Source organism: Tachyglossus aculeatus, chromosome 13, assembly GCF_015852505.1.
Source record: "Tachyglossus aculeatus isolate mTacAcu1 chromosome 13, mTacAcu1.pri, whole genome shotgun sequence".
Classification (NCBI taxonomy): Eukaryota; Metazoa; Chordata; class Mammalia; order Monotremata; family Tachyglossidae; genus Tachyglossus; species Tachyglossus aculeatus.
In genome coordinates this window covers 19,461,152-19,481,627 of record NC_052078.1, presented here as the reverse complement: position 1 = coordinate 19,481,627, position 20,476 = coordinate 19,461,152, and the positions used below count along the sequence as shown (strand labels likewise).

The 20,476-nt window shown below is 43.3% G+C and overlaps 1 protein-coding gene across 1 annotated transcript in view; it reads left to right on the top strand.

The window, feature by feature from the left end:
* The window catches only part of GPR158 (G protein-coupled receptor 158), a 198,622-nt gene that overhangs the window by 29,483 nt on the left and 148,663 nt on the right, over positions 1-20,476 (top strand). The window contains exon 2 of the mRNA XM_038755749.1: positions 3,049-3,154. Coding sequence (XP_038611677.1) covers positions 3,049-3,154 — 106 coding nt within the window. The remainder of the gene's footprint in view (positions 1-3,048; positions 3,155-20,476) is intronic.

Below are 20,476 nucleotides of genomic sequence, written 5' to 3'. Positions count from 1 at the left end.
CTTGTAGCTCTTTCCTAAAACAATTGGTTTTTCATCCGAGCCATCGAGTTGGATATGGAGATGCAAAAAAGCATCCTAAAAAGAACCCGTCCCCGTCCAAGATCTCTTCCCTGCATGCCGACCAGGAATTGGACTTAGGAAATGCTTTTAATAAAGTCTCTGCTTTTCATTACGTGTGTGATCATCTCTCCACAAAGAGACGTGGAAAAACACCTTCCATCAGTTAAAATCCAAAACCCAGTCTGACCCAACAGGAAGCTGCCTCCTGTTTCCCCTGGGCTTTGTAACCATTCCCGAGGGGAATGACAGCAGTGCTAATGAAGTTCAGTCAGTGCCGAATTTTCAGGTGGTAAACGCTCTTTGGCTTTCTTTCAGAGACCAAGCCCTCTGGGAGGTCTTTTACACCTTTGTGCTGTGTAGCCGGGGCTTGCGTGAGGTGACAGTGCATAAGGTAGAAATAAATGAAAAAGGCCATCCTTCTGCAGCCACATATTCAGAAATGCCTCATCCCTGAGGGCTGCGAGTCAGCTGGGTCCGAGACCCCCATTTGGGCAGGTGGATGGGCCAGGAACACTACCCTCGCCGTGCTGTAGCCCCTTACCCACTCCTTAGGGTCCTCAACAATTTTGGAGGGATGAGAAGAGGCAATTTTAGTCATTTTACTCCCCAAGTATGTCTCTACCATGGAAAGCACACAGCCTGTTCCCATGGAAGAATGCAGTGATTGGATAGTGTATTGAATTATTTTCTTCTCTGTCCCTTTGGGGAATTTTTAACCTGCAGGAGAATGCTTTTGTGAGTGCAGAACATTTCTTAAAATGGTGCTTTATTAACTGACTTACCCCCAAATATCAAAGGGATACAAGAATGTTGATGCATTAATCCCAAATAGCTACTCATCTCACTCTATACTTATTCTCTAAGGCAGCTCATTTGCCCTTGGGGCTTGAGCTGCTTCCTCCAGGGTGGTGACACCCAAATCTCCAGCTCTAGCTCTGATCTCTCCCCTGCTATTCAATCTCGCATCTCTCATCTCCAGGACAGCTCCACTTGCATAGCCCACTGGCACCTGTAATGCAGCACATTCAAAACTGAATTTCTCATCTTCGCTCTAAAACCTTCTTGCCCTCCCAAATTTCCCATCTCCATCGATAACACCCCCATCCTCCCTGTTCTTGAGTAGCGTGCAACCTTGGTGACATCCTCAACTCCTTACTGTCATTTAGCTGTCACATCCAGGCAACTGTGCTCCTAGCCTACCTTCCCTTCTTCTCCACATCTCAACCCTCCCAATGTGACTGCAGTTCCCAGAATGGTGGTGTCGGAAAGGAGTTGGACTGGTCAGACAGGAGCTAGTGTCCTTCTATGGAGCCGGAGGCCTGCACGCAGTAAGCGCTCAATAAATACGATTGAATGAATGACCTGTGGACCATTGTCGTCAGCCCTTGTGTGAGCCCCAAGATGCCAGTGTGGCTGAACCTGGATTGGGCATTTGCCTGAAGCACTGTGTTTGTTCCAGGCTTGTTTGAAATCCGAGTGGGTAAATGAAGGCTGGGGACAAGTTGGGAGAGAGGGGCAGGGTTACAGAGGAATGTATCCAAATGGTAGCAAAGCATAGCGAAAATAGCACAGGACTGGGAGTCAGGAGACCTGGGTTCTAATTCCAGTTCCACCTCTTGCCTGCTGCATGACCTGGGTAAGTCACTTAACTTTTCTGTACCTCATTTTCCTCCACTCTTAAATGGGAATTAAATACCAATTCTTCCTCTCCCTTAGATTGTGAGCCCCCTGAGGGACAAGGACTGTGTTTGATTTGATTGTACTATAATAATAGGGATGATAATAATAGTATTTGTTAAGGGCTTAGTATGTACTATATACTAAGCATTGGGCAGATTCAAGATAGGTCACATACAGGCTCTGACCCACGTGGGACTCAGAGGTAAGAGGAAGAACAGGTATTTAACAGATATTGAACCGACCTCAGTACTTAGCACAGTACTGGGCCATAGTAAGCACTTAAAAATACCACTATATAATAATAATAGTAATGGCATTTATTAAGCGCTTAATATGTGCAAAGCACTGTTCTAAGCGCTGGGGAGATTACAGGGTGATCAGGTTGTCCCACAGGAGTCTCACAGTCTTAATCCCCATTTTATAGATGAGGTAACTGAGGCACAGAGAAGTTGTGACTTGCCCAAAGTCACACAGCCGACAATTGGCGGAGCCGGGTTTGAACCCATGAACTCTGACTCCAAAGCCCGGGCTCTTTCCACTGAGCCACGCTGCGTAATAATAGGCTGGGAAGACTTTGGAAAAGGTGGGGAAACAGATGCTTCTTTGTGCTTCCCCCTCCCCACCTTCTTCCATCCCTATAAATTCAATCAAGCAATCAATCAGTGGTATTCATTAGGCACTTACTGTGTGCAGAGCACTCTACTATTTGGGGAAAGTACAATACAAAAGATTTGGTAGGCGTGATCCCTGTCCCCAAGAGCTTACAGTCTATAAAGTTTACGTGTGAGAGACACGAGTGGGAAATGGTAGTGGAGCGGGAGGGAAAGGTAGGTTGCCATATTGGTCAGCCACAATTAATGATTCATTGGAGGAGGTGATTGCATGGTCCTGCCATCTCATCTCTCCTGGCCCCTCTGACCCACTTATCTGGGATTATCACAGGGGCCAGAATCAGAACAGCTGTTAACGGTTCAGTGTCCACCCTATGTCCACCTGAATTGGTCCTCCAGGAAAAAGCCTTACTACCCTTCAAGTTTTCTACCAAGCTTTTCTGTTTGCTCCAATTATGTACCATAAATTATTTATATTAGTGTCTGTTGCCCCCTCTAGACTATAAGATCATTGTGGGAGGAAAATGTATCTGCCATCTCTGTGGTATTGTACTCTCCCAAGCACTTAATACAGTGCTCCGCACAGAGTAAGTGCTCAATAAATACCGATGATAATGTTGATGATGACATGATCGCTCCAAGGGTGGAGGTAGATTAACCCCTGTGTTCTTTCTCTTCTTTTCTCTCTCTACCCAAGGGGCATCATGAAAGTTGACATAAATCTTCAGAAGGTGGATATTGACCAGTGTTCAAGCGATGGCTGGTTTTCAGGAACTCACAGATGCCACCTTAACAGCTCAGAGGTAAGAGCAGGGAAGAGCCACACCACAAGAAAATACCTTTTCATTCCCAAATGCCTCTGCATATGTTTCCCGTGTGTTTTCTATAAGGGCTCTTACCAGGAAGAGTTCTGTGGGCATTGTATTTGGCACAAAGAAACTGTTGGAAGTAAGAGAACAAAATGAAACGGAAGCCAACTTTTGGGGTCTGCAGGATGACAGTTTAGGACAAAGAGCAGTTTGGTGCTAGAAGGATGTGTGAAACTGAGCTTGTGAGTCAAAGGGCAGCCACGTTCATCACAACAATCTAATGGTTGAAAATAGACCAAAAGCGAGAAACCAACGTATATGGTGGGTCACCAAGGCTGTGCACAGCTTTATCTAATATTATACTCGTTGAAACATGGGTGGTACTCACTCGGACACATTTCCATCTTTTGGAAAAGCAATGCAAAAAGCGTGACAGCTTTTCCATAAATGACAGGAATGTTATTCTCATGTAAAGTAAAATATGCAGGTACCTTTAATTTCAGTGTGCACTAGATTAGGGTCTGGGGCAGCTTTGGTGTGGAGGGACCCCGGGAACTCAGTAAGTGAGAGTATTTTTGAAGAGATTGGGTCGTTTTGTATGTGTGTGGAGGGGGGGAATGATATACTGATTATTTCAGTTTAGCAACCCTGCCTCTACTCAGGGTTTGAGAGGCTGCCGTGGGGGAATTGTAGAAGAACAGTTCTTGAGCCTTGAAAAAGCATTTGGAAAAGATCAGCCTTTGTTTCCCTGTGTCTGTAGAAAGAGGTAGTTTCATTTCTGGAAAAAAGTAGCCCTCATAGAAGATGGAGACAGAGTGAATGAGAGCAGAAAATGTTTTTCTCAGGAATGTGACCCAAGCAGTTTCACCAGCTGTTGGCTTTTATTCTGGCCCAATAGGGTGAGAAATAATAATAATAATTCTGATATTTGTTAAGCATTTACTATGTGCCAAGCACTATTCTAAGCGCTGGGGTAGATAAAAGGTAGTCAGGTTGGGCCCAGTTGATGTCCCACATGGGGCTCAGACTCGTAATCCCCATTTAACAGATGAGGTAACTGAGGCAAAGAGAAGTGAAGTGACTTGCCCAGGGTCACACGGCAGACAAGTGGCAGAGTTGGGATTAGAACCCATGTGCTCTGACTCCCAAGCTTGTGCCCTTGATACTGGGCCATGTGTGGGTCACTTAGAATACTTAGAAATTCACCTCAGAAGGAAGAATGGCTCTGTGGGGTTGAAGAGTATTTTTCTCACAATCAATGGAATTGGATGAACGCTCACTCGATTCATCTTTTATTCACTCGTTCGATCCCAAACCTTCAGCTTTTCCTCATCATTTTCGACCAAGTTGCACTGCTTGGGCTCGGAAAATTCAGCGATAATGGCTGGCCTGCCTTCGGGTCATTCAGAAGCGTGAAATGAAACATTTAGCACTGGCCGTATTCAGAGTCACTCAGAGCTAACATGGGCTTCAAGTGGTTGATTATTTTGCTTTTTTTCTCTGGTTCTTATTTGCGCATAACTTCATGCGTGTTAGCTTGAAACTGTGATTTCTGTTTTTGTCGAGCTGCTTTTATTTTTTCCAGAGCACAGCATTTTCTGATTTTGCTATTTATGTTGAGGATTCTTGTCATTCACTTGATTTGTAGGTACCCTAGCACACCAGGTTTCATTTAAAAAGCAGTGTGGCCTAGTGGATAGAGTGTGGGCCTGAGAGTCAGAAGGACCTCGGTTCTAATCCCAGCTCCACCACTTGTCTTCACTGTGACCTCAGGCAAGGCACTTCATTTTTTTGTGCCTTAGTTACCTCATCTGTAAAATGGGAATTGAGACAGGGAGTCCCATGTGGGACAGGAACGAGTGTCTAACCTGATTAGCTTGTATCTAACCAGAAGATAGAGAATCAGCATGGCTCAGTGGGAAAGAGCTTGGGCTTTGGAGTCAGAGGTCATGGGTTCAAATCCCGGCTCCGCCAATTAGCTGTGTGACTTTGGGCAAGTCACTTAACTTCTCTGGGCCTCAGTTACCTCATCTGTAAAATGGGGATGAAGACTGTGAGCCCCCGTGTGGGACAACCTGATCATCTTGTAACCTCTCCAGCGCTTAGAACAGTGCTTTGCACATAGTAAGTGCTTAATAAATGCCATTATTATTATTATTATTATTATTGTATCTACCCCAGCACTTAGAACAGTGCTTGACATATAGTAAGCACATAACAGATACCGTCATCATCATCATCATTTCTCAGTTATTTTTGGTATCTTTCCATTCATTCAAGTTCCCTTGACCAAACAGTCCAGCTTTAGGAAAAACTACAGAAAGCAGAGTCTTTCCCTCTGCATTAATATTATTAGTATTAGTGTGATTACTACTACTACTACTACTACTACTACTACTACTACTACTACTACTAATAATAATAATAATAATAACAATTGTAGTATTTTGTAAGCATTTACTATTTGTCAAGTGCTGCCCTAAGCCCTGGGGCAGATAAGATAGGTAGATGCAAGATGAGATGCAGGCAGATGCAGGTCAGACACAGCCCCTGTTCCACATGGGGCTCACAATCTAAGGGGGGAAGGAGAAGAGTTAATAAATCCCCATTTTACAGGTGAGTACACTGAGGCACAGATAAGTTAGGTGACTCGCTCAAAGTCATCTGGCAGATAAGTGGTGGAGCCAGGATTAGAACCCAAGTGCCATGATTTCCCGGCCCGGTCTCTTCCCATTAGGGCCTGCTGCTTGCCACTAAAGGAGTGTGAGCCCACTGTTGGTTACGGACTGTCTCTATATGTTGCCAACTTGTACTTCCCAAGCGCTTAGTACAGTGCTCTGCACACAGTAAGCGCTCAATAAATACGATTGATTGATTGATTGAGTGCAAGGTAACTAGCTGGGGACCCAGTCTTCTCCATCAAATGGAACCAAGAGACAAGTTGGGGTGAGGGAATGGAACTATGATCTGATGCCGTTGCTCTGCTCCTCAGACAGTGTCATCCCCCCTCTCATCCCAGCCAAGTCTACGAGGAGAGCTTCCAGGACAGGCTTGGTCCTGCATTAATCAGTTTTTCCCTGATTGAGTGGCATCACTGCTTGAGTGGAAGGGAAGGGGAGGGACTCTACCACTTAGGATCTTGGGCAATTTTGTCCAGTTAGCTGGTGAAGGTTTGGCCTCCTGAGTAAGGAGGTATTGTTTAGATCCTTCTGCTAATGAAGCTTTCAGACCAGTACGTTGGCACTCAATCACACATGTGGCTCCCACAGGAGAATCCTACTGTCTGCAGGCATTAAACTTTAATCTTTAAATCCCTATCAAAAGTTTAGAGGCTTCCTCCCGTCTTCCTCTCCCCTCACTCTTCTTATAAGAGTAGAACATGGTGGAGCCTCTTTGCTTTTTTTATCTCTCTAAAATTTCACAGATTGCCTCCACTTTGTCACACCACAGGGAGTAAGCCCATAGAATTAATTCCCACAAGAAGTGGAGCAGACAGAAACACTCAGAGGGATCAAGAAGGATTTGGAGAAATTCATGGATGAGCAGCTTTTAATAGATGACTAGAGGGAAAGTTGGTGTATCCCTCATTGTTAAGATGTTGGGAAGCAACTTGGTCTAGGGTATAGAGCATGGGCCTGAGAGTCAGAAAGACCTGAGTTCTAATCCCGGCTTTGCTACTTTTCTGTTGTGTGACCTTGTGCAAGTCACTTAACTTCTCTGTGCCTCAGTTACCTCATCTGTAAAATGGGGATTGAGACTGTGAGCCCCATGTAAGCCCCTTACAGACAGGGATCGTGTCTGCTTATTCTGTTGTATTCTCCCAAGTGCTTAGTACGGTGCTTTGTGCACAGTAAGCACTCAAATATGATTGATCGATGTGAGACCTGGACTGTGTAAAACCTGATGAGCTTGTATATCTCCCAGTGCTTAGTACAGTGCCTGACAAATAGTAAGCACCCAATTAGTACCATTAAAGAAAATGTCAGAGAGGACTCCATCAATCAGTTCTTCCAAGCATCCTGAGGCCAGTGATGGAAGCAGAATTCTCGGCTGACTTGTCCATTGGTTTAACTGAGGAACAAGGGTTAATCTTGGTTTTATGCTCTCCAGCTTTATAAACCTCTTGGCTGTTCTGCATAAAAACTGAGCTTTGCCCTTTGGATTGACTGGAATGTTTGGGCTGGGAGTTGTGTTGTTGCTATTGATCTGTGTATGCTCCATTTTTGTGTCCCCTTGTTTCTGTGGCGCCATTGGGTTGTTGAATAATGAAGGTGTCTGGGAGAGAGAGGAATGTTTACATTTCAGTTTGCTGTACATGATGAATTTTTTTTTAGATATCTCATCTTGCAATTGCTTCGGCTTGTCCTGAATGTAGTCCTATTTAATGACGTGAATATAGTTTGGGAGCCTTGATCAGAGTCCTGAAGTGTGATTTGCACTAATCTCAACCTGGGTAATCTGTAAGGTCATTAAATTGTCGAAGCTAATCATGGGTCTTTAAAGTCTTAAAATGAATGAAAAGAGAAATAAATGTAACACCTTCCACATTGTTTGATTTGTGAGGATTAGGTTGCTATGGAGATGTAGGGTTTATCGACTTTGTTTTTCCAACTGGCATACTAAAAATCTGCCGTTAAAGTGTTATATTTTAAATGCCAGGAGGAATGAAGAGTTTCAAAGCCATCCCAAGGTAACTTTTTAATACTAGCTGTTGAAAGGTCCTAGTTCCAGTTCTGTGGTGATAGAGCCAGCTATCCAGTGTATTCAAAGAGGTTTTTGCTGCTGCAGAAATCCTATATATGAGTGCAGATGTAGCTGAAAAATCAAATAATATGGTATTTATTGAGCGCTTACAACTATGGATACAATCTCCACAGTGCATAGCACATAGTAAACGCTTAGTAAACACTACAAAAAGGTTCAATAATTGTCAACAGCCAGCAGTAGAAGACAACCAGTGGCTTAGTGGAAAGACCACGGGCTTGGGAGTCAGAGGTCATGGGTTCTAATTTCGACTCTGCCACTTATCAGCTGTATGACTTTGGGCAAGTCACTTAACTTCTCCGTGCCTCATTTACCTCATCCGTAAGATGGGAATTAAGACTGCAAGCCCCACGTGGGACAGCCTGATAACCTCGTATTTACCCCAGCGCTTCGAACTGTGCTTGGCAAATAGTAAGCGCTTAACAAATCCTATTATTATTATTATTATTATCGTGATTATTAATAACCCTAAGGACCTGATCCAGGGAAGAGGAAGAGTTTTTAACAAACCACACTGCTGCTGCCACCATCCAACAGATGTTTGGAGTCTTTCACTCTGATCCCACAGCTAGGCTTAGAGCCTGAAGTTTGGTAGGACCAAAGAGCACCCAACCCTACATCCAAACTCAGCTTCTTTTTGTTCTTTTTCTAGTGGCATTTATTAAGCGCTTACTCTATACCAGGCACTGAACTAAGCACTGGGGCAGATACAAGCTAATTAGGTTGGACGTAGTCCATGTCCCACATGGGGCTCACCATCAATCCCCATTTCACAGCTGAGGTAACTGAGGCACAGAGGAGTGACTTACCCAAGGTCGCCCAGCAGACAAGTGGCAAAGCCGGCATTAGATTCCATTTCCCAGTTAGGAGGGTCCGTGTTTCATCTTTAAACTCAGGATTGGACAAACCTGAAGCCAGCCGCCAAATAAGGTTGTTTTTAGAAGCTTGAGACACATGAGATATAAATGAATTTGGTGGCTGGCAGAGGTGGGGTGGGAGGAACCAGTGGGTGACTCTTGGGGGCCATGGCCGAAGTCCTTACTCTTCACCATGAGGATCCATCTCTCTCCTTTCTGGCCGTTGGTACCAAAGTGTCTGGCTTAAAAAACAAATTGGCTCACCCAGCCCCTTTCACATTTGAGGTGGTTAGGGAGTGGCAGGTAACTCAGGTAGGGAAGGCACATATGAAGAAGGGCAACTGCCAGCCCACAGTAGCTCGTGGGCTGACATGTACAGGAAGCTGAGGGGAGTTGAGCAGGGAGGGCCACCCAGAAGAGGTGATTTCTTAGGAGGGCTTTGAAGAAGATGCGGGACATGATTCAGGGAAGCCAAAGGGCCAGTGTTCATTCTGGCATTCAGCTTCACATTTTGTGGTAACCTTTTGCCCAGTACCCTTTCGCAGAAACATTTATGCAGATAGAACCATTCATTCAGTCGTCTTTATTGAGTGCACACTGTGTGCAGAACACTGTACTAAGAGCTTGGGAAGTACACATCAGCAACATATAGAGACGGTCCCTACCCAATAACGGGCTCACAGTCCCACCGAGAAATGACATAAAATTCTGTGCTCAAAAGTAATGGAAGAGAAAACATGCCATGAAGGCATTAGGAATCAAACGACCTGGGCAAAGCTAATGAAAATATCCTGGCCATATAGATAGCATTTTTATCCTTTATTTCTTCAAAGGTCGCGTATTCTAAATAATTTTATTTTACTAGTTTATCAATTTCCTATTATTCGTCTACAATTGAGTTAACAGATCATTAAGAATGACTGAATATGCAGACATTAATTTAAAATTTGTCCCCAAGGGCCGCTCGCTGTGGCTTGCAATGCTTCTGCCTGAACAGTAAAAGGAAATTGAGTATTCCGGAGGCTCCAATTATGCCAGTGTCTGTTGCTTGACAATTTTGTGGGCTATATTTGGCTCGATTACATGATTTTGTTGAAAACTGGAATGCTGGGACGTCATTTCAAGCTCACTTGACCTTCCCTTCATATACAGTGACCCTAGGAGAGTGGGTTGGGGGATAAAGGTAGAATTAAAGCTCCCATTAGTCTTGGAAATCCATTCTGCAAATCCCAGAATGCCAAAGGTTCTGAGCTCATGTAGGGACTATAATTTGAGTTTGTTTTTCCTTAATGTTGGGTTGTCAGAAACATAAAAGCCACATTATAGAAGAATGGTGTGTACTTGTGTTTTGAAGGAATATTGTTTGAGTACTTTTTAGGGGAAAAAAGAGAGGAAGGGAAAGTAGGTACCCAGAGGAAACCCGGCATATGTTGGAAATACAATTGCATCCAAACACAGTAAGTTTCTGTAGGCAATATTTCATTGTGCCACCAGCAGGGAATGCCATGTGATAATAATGATTAATAAGTATGGCATTCATTAGGTACTCTGTAATAAGTGCTGGGGTACTCACCCCCTATGCACTTGGTTCTTTCCCCAGTAGCACTTATGTACAGATCTTTAAACTCTATTGTTTCCTCCTACCTGTAATTTATTTTAGTATCTGTCTCCCCAGCTTGATTGTCAGCTCAAGGGCAGGGATCACATCTACTAACTCTACTGTACTCTTCCGAAAGCTTAATACAGTGCTTGGCACAGAGAAAGTGCTCAATAGATAAGATTGATTGATTGGGTAAATGCAAGATTATGAGATTGGGCACAGACCCAGTCCCATGTGAGCTCACAATCTATCTTCTCCCCAGAATACAGATGAGGAGGCCAGTAGTGGGTGGAGCTGAGACTTGAGCCAAGGTCTCCTGATTATCAATCCTAAACTCTTTCCATCTGTTCCTGGAATATTGAAACTTTGTAGCAGGGAAGGTCTGGGACAGACAATCAACCAATCAGTCAGTTAATGGCATTTATTGAGCACTTAATGTGAAGAGCACTGTAATACATTTGGGAGGGCAGAATACAACAGAACAGGTAGAAACATTTCCCAGCCCACAAGTAACTTATAAGGGTAGAAGAAAAAAAGGCAGATTCGTGGGATTGGTATATTTGTTTTGGTAGTAATTCCTGACCATGTATCAGGAAATGCAGCACCTTATAAAATCACAAGTGACTTCTCTGTACCTTAGTTTCCTTATCTGCAAAATGGAAATAAAATACCTGTTCTCCTTCCCTCTTAGTACTATGAACCCCAAGTGCAGTAGGAGCTATGTCCTATCTGATTATCTTGTAACTCCAGCACTTAGCATATAGTAGGCATGTAATCAATGCCACCATTATTGTAAAAATCTATGTGATGTGTTACACTGAAAATATCAGCAGGTTGAAAAAGGATTTGGATAAATTCTTGGGCAAGAGGTTCCTAATGGGTTACTAGAGTTAGAGAGGTAGAGGGGACATGTTAGAGAAGTCAGCTGCTACACCTACAACCATGAGAGGGGACCACCAATGCTGAGCTCCTCCAAATATCCTTTACCCTGATCAGAGACAGAATCCTGTCCGAATGGACCATTGGGCTAACCTCACGATAGCGGTGCTTATGTTTTCTACATTTCCTAATGATACAAATGGAAGCCGGCCCATCATCCATCGCATGAAAAGAGAACCACAATTAGTTCCTTTCGCTTCAGTTCGTATGAGTGAATCAGTGGAGCTCCATTTAATTGCGGTCAAATGAGCCGGCTTGTACCCCTGAGAGATTGCTTCCTCAGACGGGGCTCCGGATTGGGTCAGGAATCTGCCAGTAGCTATCCCTGCCGTTGGACGGGAGTAGGGAAGTGATGTGCTCTTAGTTCTGATTTGATATTAGTGTAATATGCTCTCCTTATGCTATCTGGTGATATTTGCTGCTCCTTGTTTACTAACAAGCTAGAAGCAAGCAGGGGAAGAAGATCTAGGTTACGTTTTTGGTTTATTTTTTTCCCCCAGACAGGGACACATTCTGAGAATAACCAACTCAGCAGTACGTGCACACAATGCAGAAGGGACTGCCATTCTCACCTCAGTCTTGCTGAGAAATTCGACCCTGAAGGATTTATTCATTCATTCAGTGGTAGTTATTGAGTTCTCACTCTGTGTGGGGCACTGTATCAAGTACTGGGGAAAAATTGGGGGCGTGAGAAATACAAACCCTCAAAGGGCCCACAGTCTATGAGTAAGGGGGTCAGGGAATTGCAGCAGATACACAAAGGAATATTCAAATGATGAAAATGGCCAAACAGCCTAGGCAGCAAGAACAACAATGAAAACAATATGAGCTAAAGTACACTTAGGGCTAAAGAAGCAGATTTTAGGCTCTTCTCCCCATCTAGACTGTAAGCTCACTCTGGGCAGAAAATGTGTCTGTTTATTGTTATATTGTACTCTCTCAAGCACTTACTACAGTGCTTTGCCCACAGCAGGCACTTAATAAATATGATTGAATGAATGAATTCTCCATTCTGACCGGCCAGTCCAGGGTCCAATTACCAATTTTCCCAACATTTCAAAAGTTGGCACTCTGGATATGAACACAGGTAATGTGTCCTCCACATGCTAGGATAGCTACGCAAGAGCACAATCATCATACACATCTGCCAAGCATCCTGTTGGCCATCATTGGAAACAGGATGCCAGTCTAAATGGAGCATTGGTTTGACCCAGAATGGCGTAGCACATGTTGTTACAGTCACATAAAGGCTCAGGATGCTACTCAGAAGAACAGTTGAAGGGCTATTTTAAAGCAAGGAACTTTCAGGCACTGGGGAGACCTACATCTATTTAAAAGAGGCCAAAGCCAAGAGACCGAGCGTCTTTTCATCGCAGAGGCTAAACACAGTTGTCCCCATTTGGGCCTGACATTTGAAATTTTTAATGATCAAGGCACAAAACCAGGGGCAGTGGCGATGTACCAGGGCCATTTCGCTCGCTTATTCTTCATCGATCTCAGAAATGCCATTTCCGTGCTGGAATTTTTTTCTATTTTTAGGCATCAGAGGTCAGTTTTCAGGATAAAAGGCTCTGCCTTCCACTTAAGGCTGATTGGCAGTTAAATTAAGATTATTTAGCAATAAACTAAGGGCGGAACAATTCACGATGTCAGTGCCCACACTGGAGTGAGTCATAAGAAAATGATACGAAAAATGCGGGCTCTGGAAAATCCTGACAGCTTCAGTGAGGTCTCAAGTGCATGCCATCCATCTTTAAATGCCAGCTGCCTTTGGGAAGAGGAGAATCATGCAGGTGACACACGCAGAGATTTGGCTTTTCTACTGTTATTGTAGCGTGGAATCAATTTAGGTGGTGCGTGGGGGGCGGTGGGCTTGTGAATAGCGAGGGCTTTTGAGTATGAATGCAGTTTCCAGATGTGAAAAACATGGTTTGTTGCTATTCTGTACCTTTTGCCCTACTACAGTGAAGAACTTTGTAGCAAGGGAGAAGGGAAAGAAAACAAGAAGCAATGGGAACTGTGTATCAGTGTTTGGGGAAGGGCTGGACTTTTAGAATGTAAGCTCAGAATGTCACTCTGTTATTCTGTATTTCCTTCAGCTCCCAAGATAAGAAAAAACTAGTAGATGTAGTAGTAATTGTATATATTGAGTACTTGCTGTGTGCAGGTCGCTGTACTAAGTGCTGGGAAATAATCCACAGTTGGGAATTAGTCACAGTCCCTGTCCTTTGGAGGCTAGCAAACTGGTTGTTTGGGCATTTGGTATTTGCCCCAACAGCTCCACGGTGCTTAAGGACATATCTGTAAATTATATATTATAAATTATTTATATTAATATCTGTCTTCCCCCAGACTGTAAGCTTGTTGTGGTCAGGGAACATATCTACCAACTCTGTTGAAGTGTATTCTTCCAAGCTCTTAGTACAGTGTTCTGAAGATTAAGAGCTCAGTAAATATCATTGGTCGATTGATTTCCTTGGGTAAGAAGCAGGAAATAGGCGATCAGGCATAGGTTTCAGGAAATTCTTAGGCAGAAGATGGTGGAAAATGACTGACACTGAGGATACCTCGAATCACCGGCCACATCACTTTCAAAGGTGTAAAAATATCTCTGGTCTTCTGTTCCAGAACAGGGTGCTGACAGCACCTCGTAGCACTGTACAAGATGCTTGGGGGAATAAAACAATAAAAAATCCAGTCTCAGCCCTCAAGCCAATTGCAGTCTAGTTTTTGAGACCCAGTGGAGAGAAATAGACTTTCCCTTTAGCTACTCAAATGTGGGCTCTGGATGAATATGGAATATCATTCATTCAGTCATATTTATTGAGCGCTTACTGTGTGCAGAGCAGTCAATCAGTAGTATTTATTGAGCACTTACTGTGTGCAGAGCACGATACTAAGCATTTGGGAGAGTACAATGTATGCAACAGAGTTGGTTGACACATTCTCTGCCCACAAGGAGCTCACAGTCTACAGGGGGTGACAGACATTAAAATAAATTATGGATTTGTACATAAGTGCTGTAAGGCGGTGATTGGGTTGAATGTCAAGTGCTTAAAGGATACAGATGCAAGTGCAAGGGTGGCACAGAAGGGAGAGGGAATAGGGGAAATGAGAGCTTAATCAGGGAAGGCCTCTTGGAGGAGATGGGATTTTAATATGTAGGGGGAGGGAGTTCCAGGCCAGAGGGAGAACAGGGGCAAGGGGTACGGTGAATAAATTGGTATTATAGGACTGAAGTTGTTTGGATTGGGTTGTAGTAGGAAATTGGCAAGTTGAGATAGGAGGGGGCAAGCTGATCGATTGCTTTAAATCCAATGGTAAGGAGTTTCTTTTGGATTCGGAGAAGCAATGTGGCCTACTGGATAGAGCACGGTCCTAGAGTCACAAGGACTTGAGTTCTAATCCCAGCCCCACAAGTCATTTGAGCAAATCACTTCACTTCTCTGTGCCTCAGTTACCTCATCTGTAAAATTTGAGCCCTATGTGGGACAGGGACTGTGTCCAGTCTGATTATCCTGTATCTACCTCAGTGCTTATACAGTGTCTGATACATAGGAAGCGCTTACCAAATCCCATTGTTATTAATATTATTATTTGTATGGAGATGGGTGGCCCATCATTGAAGATTTTAGAGATGAGGAGAGCAGTAGACTAAACGTTTTTCTGAAAAAATGATCCGGGCAGCAGAACAAAGCATGTAGTGGGGAGGAAAGACAAAGGAGTCAGGGAGGTCAGTAAGGAGGCATATGCAGTAGTCAAGGCAGGATATGGTAAGTGCTTGGATCACTGTAGTAGCAGTTTGGATGGGGAGGAAAGGATGGATTTGTCAATGTTGTGAAGATAAGAATTCACAGGATTTGGTGACAGATTGAATATGTGGGTTGAATGAGTGAGATGAGTAGAATACATTTGGGCCATAGGACAGCATTGTGGACAAACTTTAAGTCTTGATGTGACCATGGAGAACCATGGTGAAAAGGGCTGAGTCTTAAGCAAAAGCCAATTGGACCCAGCATACAATGAATGAATACATTTGAAAAGTAGTAACATCTCTTCTGAATGTATTAGAAAAACACACAGACTACCTTAGCTTTGGTCAATTTTCATTGCTGAAAAATTGCTGCTTGTCCCATTCCGGATAAGAGAAACAATCAGAAAACATGGTGATTGCCTTAGGGGATTTTATTTTCTTAGGTTAAATATAGCTTTCAATCATCAGTTTATGTGGGAAAAGTCCCATTTTGACAGCAAATCAGATTGACTCTGGCACTCTCTCAAGGGCAATTATATAAAATCTAGGGGTGGATTGTAAAAGTTCTAGGGGCAAAATAAGGCTACGGGTGCCTTGCACCCGGCTTTTCAACGGGATGAAGAAGCATGTTGCTTAACTACAGTTCTTGGCTGACAGTTCTGCAGGAGTTAAACAATGCTTCTCAATGGCTTCCCTCTAAGGTAGGGAATCAATCAATTGTATTTATTGAGTGTTTACTGTGTGCAGAGCACTGTATTAAGCGCTTGGGAAGTACAAGTTGGCAACATATAGAGACAGTCCCTACCCAACAGTGGGCTCACAGTCTAAAAGGGAAGACTCAGTCACCTACTTCTTTCCTTCTAGCTTTACTAAGTGTCTTATGGACTTCCAGGTCAGAGATCTTGGTATTATTATTTTCCCTCTTCTAAGCTCCAAAGAGCCAAAGGGAATGAATGGGAAGTTGACGAAAGGAGTCAGAGAGAACCTGAATCACATGAAAATAATTTCTCCTCAGAAGCAACGTGCAGACCAGGGTATTTGTGTCAAATTGTTGCTTAACCAAAATCATGGCATTTCTCTTCCCCTTTCCTTCAGTTCATTCATTCTGCTGCATTTAATGCCGTCTTTGAAAACAACCGAGGTTGAAGCTCTGCACAGAAACCAGAGTGTCAGGGCTTAGAATGACTTTCGGGGCAGACTAAGGCCCAGAGTGTCGGGTGGAAATGGGTGGGCAGTGAATGCAGGTAATTGCCGGGCTCAGAGCTGGACTCCCTCAGTGGGAGATTGAAAGGGACGTAGGAGAGTTCAGAAAGAAAAACAAAGCTTGTGAGAACAGAAGTTCCCTGAAAGGGAAGATTAAAAGTTGGTGACTGGGCCCAAGATAGTAAAGTCATCTCTTGCCTCCTTCATGTTGAGGAGAGGACTGGTTAGCCAGATCCTCAGGGCCTCTCCCTCTCCGGAGCAGGTGGAGAATCGGCTAGCTCCTTCATGGAACTGAGATCCCCGGTATTGGTGGGTGTCCGGCAAAATGACTCCCTTGCATACTCACACAGAACATGTACAGTGGGGCAGAACATCACAGTACCATGGGCTGGGGAATTCTAAGCCTAAGCAACCTGGACACCCTGCATCTGGGAGCTTTGTCTGAGCCTCTTCCACTTCTCCTCTTTTGGGGTACCCAGAAGAGTGTGGGGAATGTGAGCTTCCCTAAGCACTAACTAGTAGTAGTAGTAATAATAATAATAATGTTGGTATTTGTTAAACGCTTACTATGTGCCAGTAATTATTGGAGTACTAATTGTGATGTCAATTAGTCCCACGTTGGGCTCACAGTCTTCATCCCCATTTTACAGATGAGGTAGCTGAGGCCCAGAGAAGTTAAGTGACTTGCCCAAGGTCACACAGCTGACAAGCGGCAGAGCTGGGATTAGAACCCGTTACCTCTGACTCCCAAGCCCGGGCTCTTTCCACTAAGCCATGCTGCTTCCCTAATAGTGATCCCTGCTGTCAGATAGTTTGCTATCTACATGTGGAGCCATGTTTCACATGGAAATAAGAGAACACAAGAGAATAGCATTAAATTGAGATGACAATCTCCCTACAGCAAAACTCACCATATAAGTTTATAAAAGTGTTTTGAATGATAGAGTTTAGAATAGAGCTAAATGTTCACAATTTCTTAGAAACTTAGGATCATTATTTTGACCAAAATCCATTATTCACTTTTCGCTAACATTAAGGAAAATGCTGTCTTGAAGATGGAAAAGCTGCTTCAGAGTGTGGCCTAGTGGATGGAGAGTCAGAAGGACCTGGGTTCTAATTCCAGCTCTGCCACTTGTCTGCTGTGTTACCTTGGGCAACTCACTTAACTTCTAGTGCCTCAGTTACCTCACCCACAAAAAGGGGAATAACATTGCGATCCCCATGTTGGGACTGTGTCCAACCCGATTATCTTGTATCTACTCCAGTGCTTAGTACATTGCCTAGCACATAGTAAGCACTTAACAAATACCATTAATAAAACAACACACACAAAAAACACAAGTTAGCCTTAAAGCATGACCTGGAGTTAGAAATGTAAATAGAAAGTAATCTTCTAGTCTCTGAAATCTGGAACTGTACAAATACAGCAGCATAGATTGGGGTATAGAATGAAAGCAAGCCTCTTTTGACATCACAATTAGTATTCCAATAATTCATATATTTTGCTACCAGCCAAAGTGCTTCAAAAGGGCTGACTAAAGCCTTGCCTTGAAAATGATATTTTTGGTATTTTGACTGAAATTTTATTCGTTTCAGCTAGAATATTAGATGTAAGTCAGTCTTTTTTTTTTAACTGGCAGCTTTTGAGCTCAATGGACATCACTGTTAATTGTACAAACAGGATATTTTTGGATAAAATAAGAAAGATCTGAAAAAGGAAAAAAGTATCTTCAAAGTTTTATGTTCCAAAGTCCTTTGATGAAATCCTCCAGGATTTCAAGAACCTCTTTTAGACAGCACCATCTCCATCCAGAGCTAAGAGCATCGAAAATCAAAATGAAAGAGTTCAAGTGGCAGGTTCAGTAAGGCAGGAGGAGAAACAGCAGGGGAGAGATGATATAGTTAGCCATAATCCGTAATGGACAACTGATTTGCCCGAATGAAACAGAGAGGAAGAGATCTAGGAGGATACAAGGATTTAGTACAGAATGACTTTGGTTTGAAATGTTTTTTTAGGTTCTCTTGCTGAGATAGACGCTTGCCTGTCTTCACTCTGATGGACCGCTCAAGCCATCGCTTGTACTAGATTGCCTTTTCCTATCTCCCCTCTGTTGAGAGAAATAGCAATTTATCCTTTCCCATGCATGATGTCAGTTCACCTTGGAAGTTACTTTAAACATGGCTTGCATTTAAATCACCTTGCATTTTCATTAAATCAACCCTCATGCTTCCAAGAGAATGAGTGTTCTTTGTGGAAGGCAGCACCATATTAAAATATCATAAAGGATGGGGTGAAAACTCCCCAACTGGAGAAACTTAACAGTGCCAGTAGAATGATCTACTTGCCTACATTTAACACTCAGAGGCCCTTGGGTAAAGTAGTATGTGCATGGGATGTCTGCAGTGTGGGAGCATTTCCCAGTGGGCAGACCTTTGTGGGATGTAGCCGGTGTCCAAGCCTGAAACCACACTCTCACCAAACTGACAAATATGCAGAAAGTTCTTGGCCAGGTTGGTTTTGAAAGTACTTAGTCTTCCTTTTGGGGCAGAGCTAATTAACTCAGGGGATGTGGGAATAGGGAACTACAAGTTTCTGGAGGGAACAAGGTCTATATCCCTGGAATCTTGTTTGACTGTTGTATTCACAGCACCTGTATATATGTTTGTACATATTTATTACTCTATTTATTTATTTATCTTGTACATATCTATTCTATTTATTTTATTTTGTTAGTATGTTTGGTTTTGTTCTCTGTCTCCCCCTTCTAGACTGTGAGCCCACTGTTGGGTAGGGACTGTCTCTACGTGTTGCCGACTTGTACTTCCCAAGCGCTTAGTACAATGCTCTGCGCACAGTAAGCGCTCAATAAATACGATTGATTGATTGATTGGTTGATTATTCAAGTCAGGCTTAGGTAAAAGGCTTAGGTTTTGTAAACTCATTGTGGGCAGCGAATATGTCTGTTTATTGTTGCATTGTATTCTCCCAAGTGCCTAGTACAGTGTTCTGCAGACAGTAAGCACTCAATAAGTACAACTGGCTGGCTGACATCCAGTCAGAGGTCCCATTGAGAGTCGGCAAGGAAATTGTAGGGAACAAAAGGAGAAGCCACATTTCCTAGGAAGCAGTGGGGCTGACCCCTTACCTTTTGCAGTGATTAGGGGCTGTGTTGGATGGAGCCAAGCCCCAAAGTTTGCTTGGAGGTAGCAGAGGGTGTAGATAAAGACTTGCTCTTTCCTGACTTAGGTACCTGAAGATTGTCTTCCTACAGCTACTTGGGGCAGGCTACACAGGCTAGACTGTGAGCCCACTGTTGGGTAGGGACTGTCTCTATATGTTGCCAATTTGTACTTCCCAAGCGCTTAGTACAGTGCTCTGCACATAGTAAGCGCTCAATAAATACGATTGATGATGATGATGATGATAAAAAGGCTCATTATCACCTAAGTAAGCTGCTAAGAAGATAGGGCCAGAGAATTAGGGTTGGATGATCTGTTTGGGGTCTTTTTGGGAAATCTTAGTTTATGCTTTCAAGTCTCCCATTTGCCTTTCCTTTTTGCACTCTTTTCAGTTGTATCTCTGATTAAAATATTACTTGTTAGCAAATATTATTTCTTTGCTGTTTGGCTCCCACTGGGAGTACTCAGTGTACCCCCGGCAGACAGGCTCTAAGTGTCATTGCAAATTCAAATTCTCAGGTTTCACTCCGGGTGTCTCCGATTTTACTTCACTGAATAGTTTTCAAGCCCCTCTAATTTAAAATGAATAGAAATTCAATTAAAAATAATGGTTTGGATTCTTAATAGGGAAATTGTATTAACATAAATACCATAATCAAGCGCTATTATTTTCAGAGTCAAATCAGAAAAACTCTTGTGAGAAGAGCATAATGACTGAGTTATATGTTTTCGCTCCTATTGTTTTTCACTTGTGTTTGAAGCCTTTTGCATAAAGGCAGTGTAGAATTTCGGGTAGGTGGCATTGGAGATTGAGCGATTATGTAAATTGACCCCTGACAGAGCCTTTCTGTCATTTTCCAGGGATGAAAAAGTGAATGAATGCATCAGTGGGTTCCCAAACCACATAATGCTTGCAAATCAGTAGAGCAGTTAAGGCAAACTTGTCAGCCAACCACGCAGGACCCTCCACCTGGAGAAACCAGTGTGTCGTACTGAAAAGAGCTTGAGCCAAAGTCACA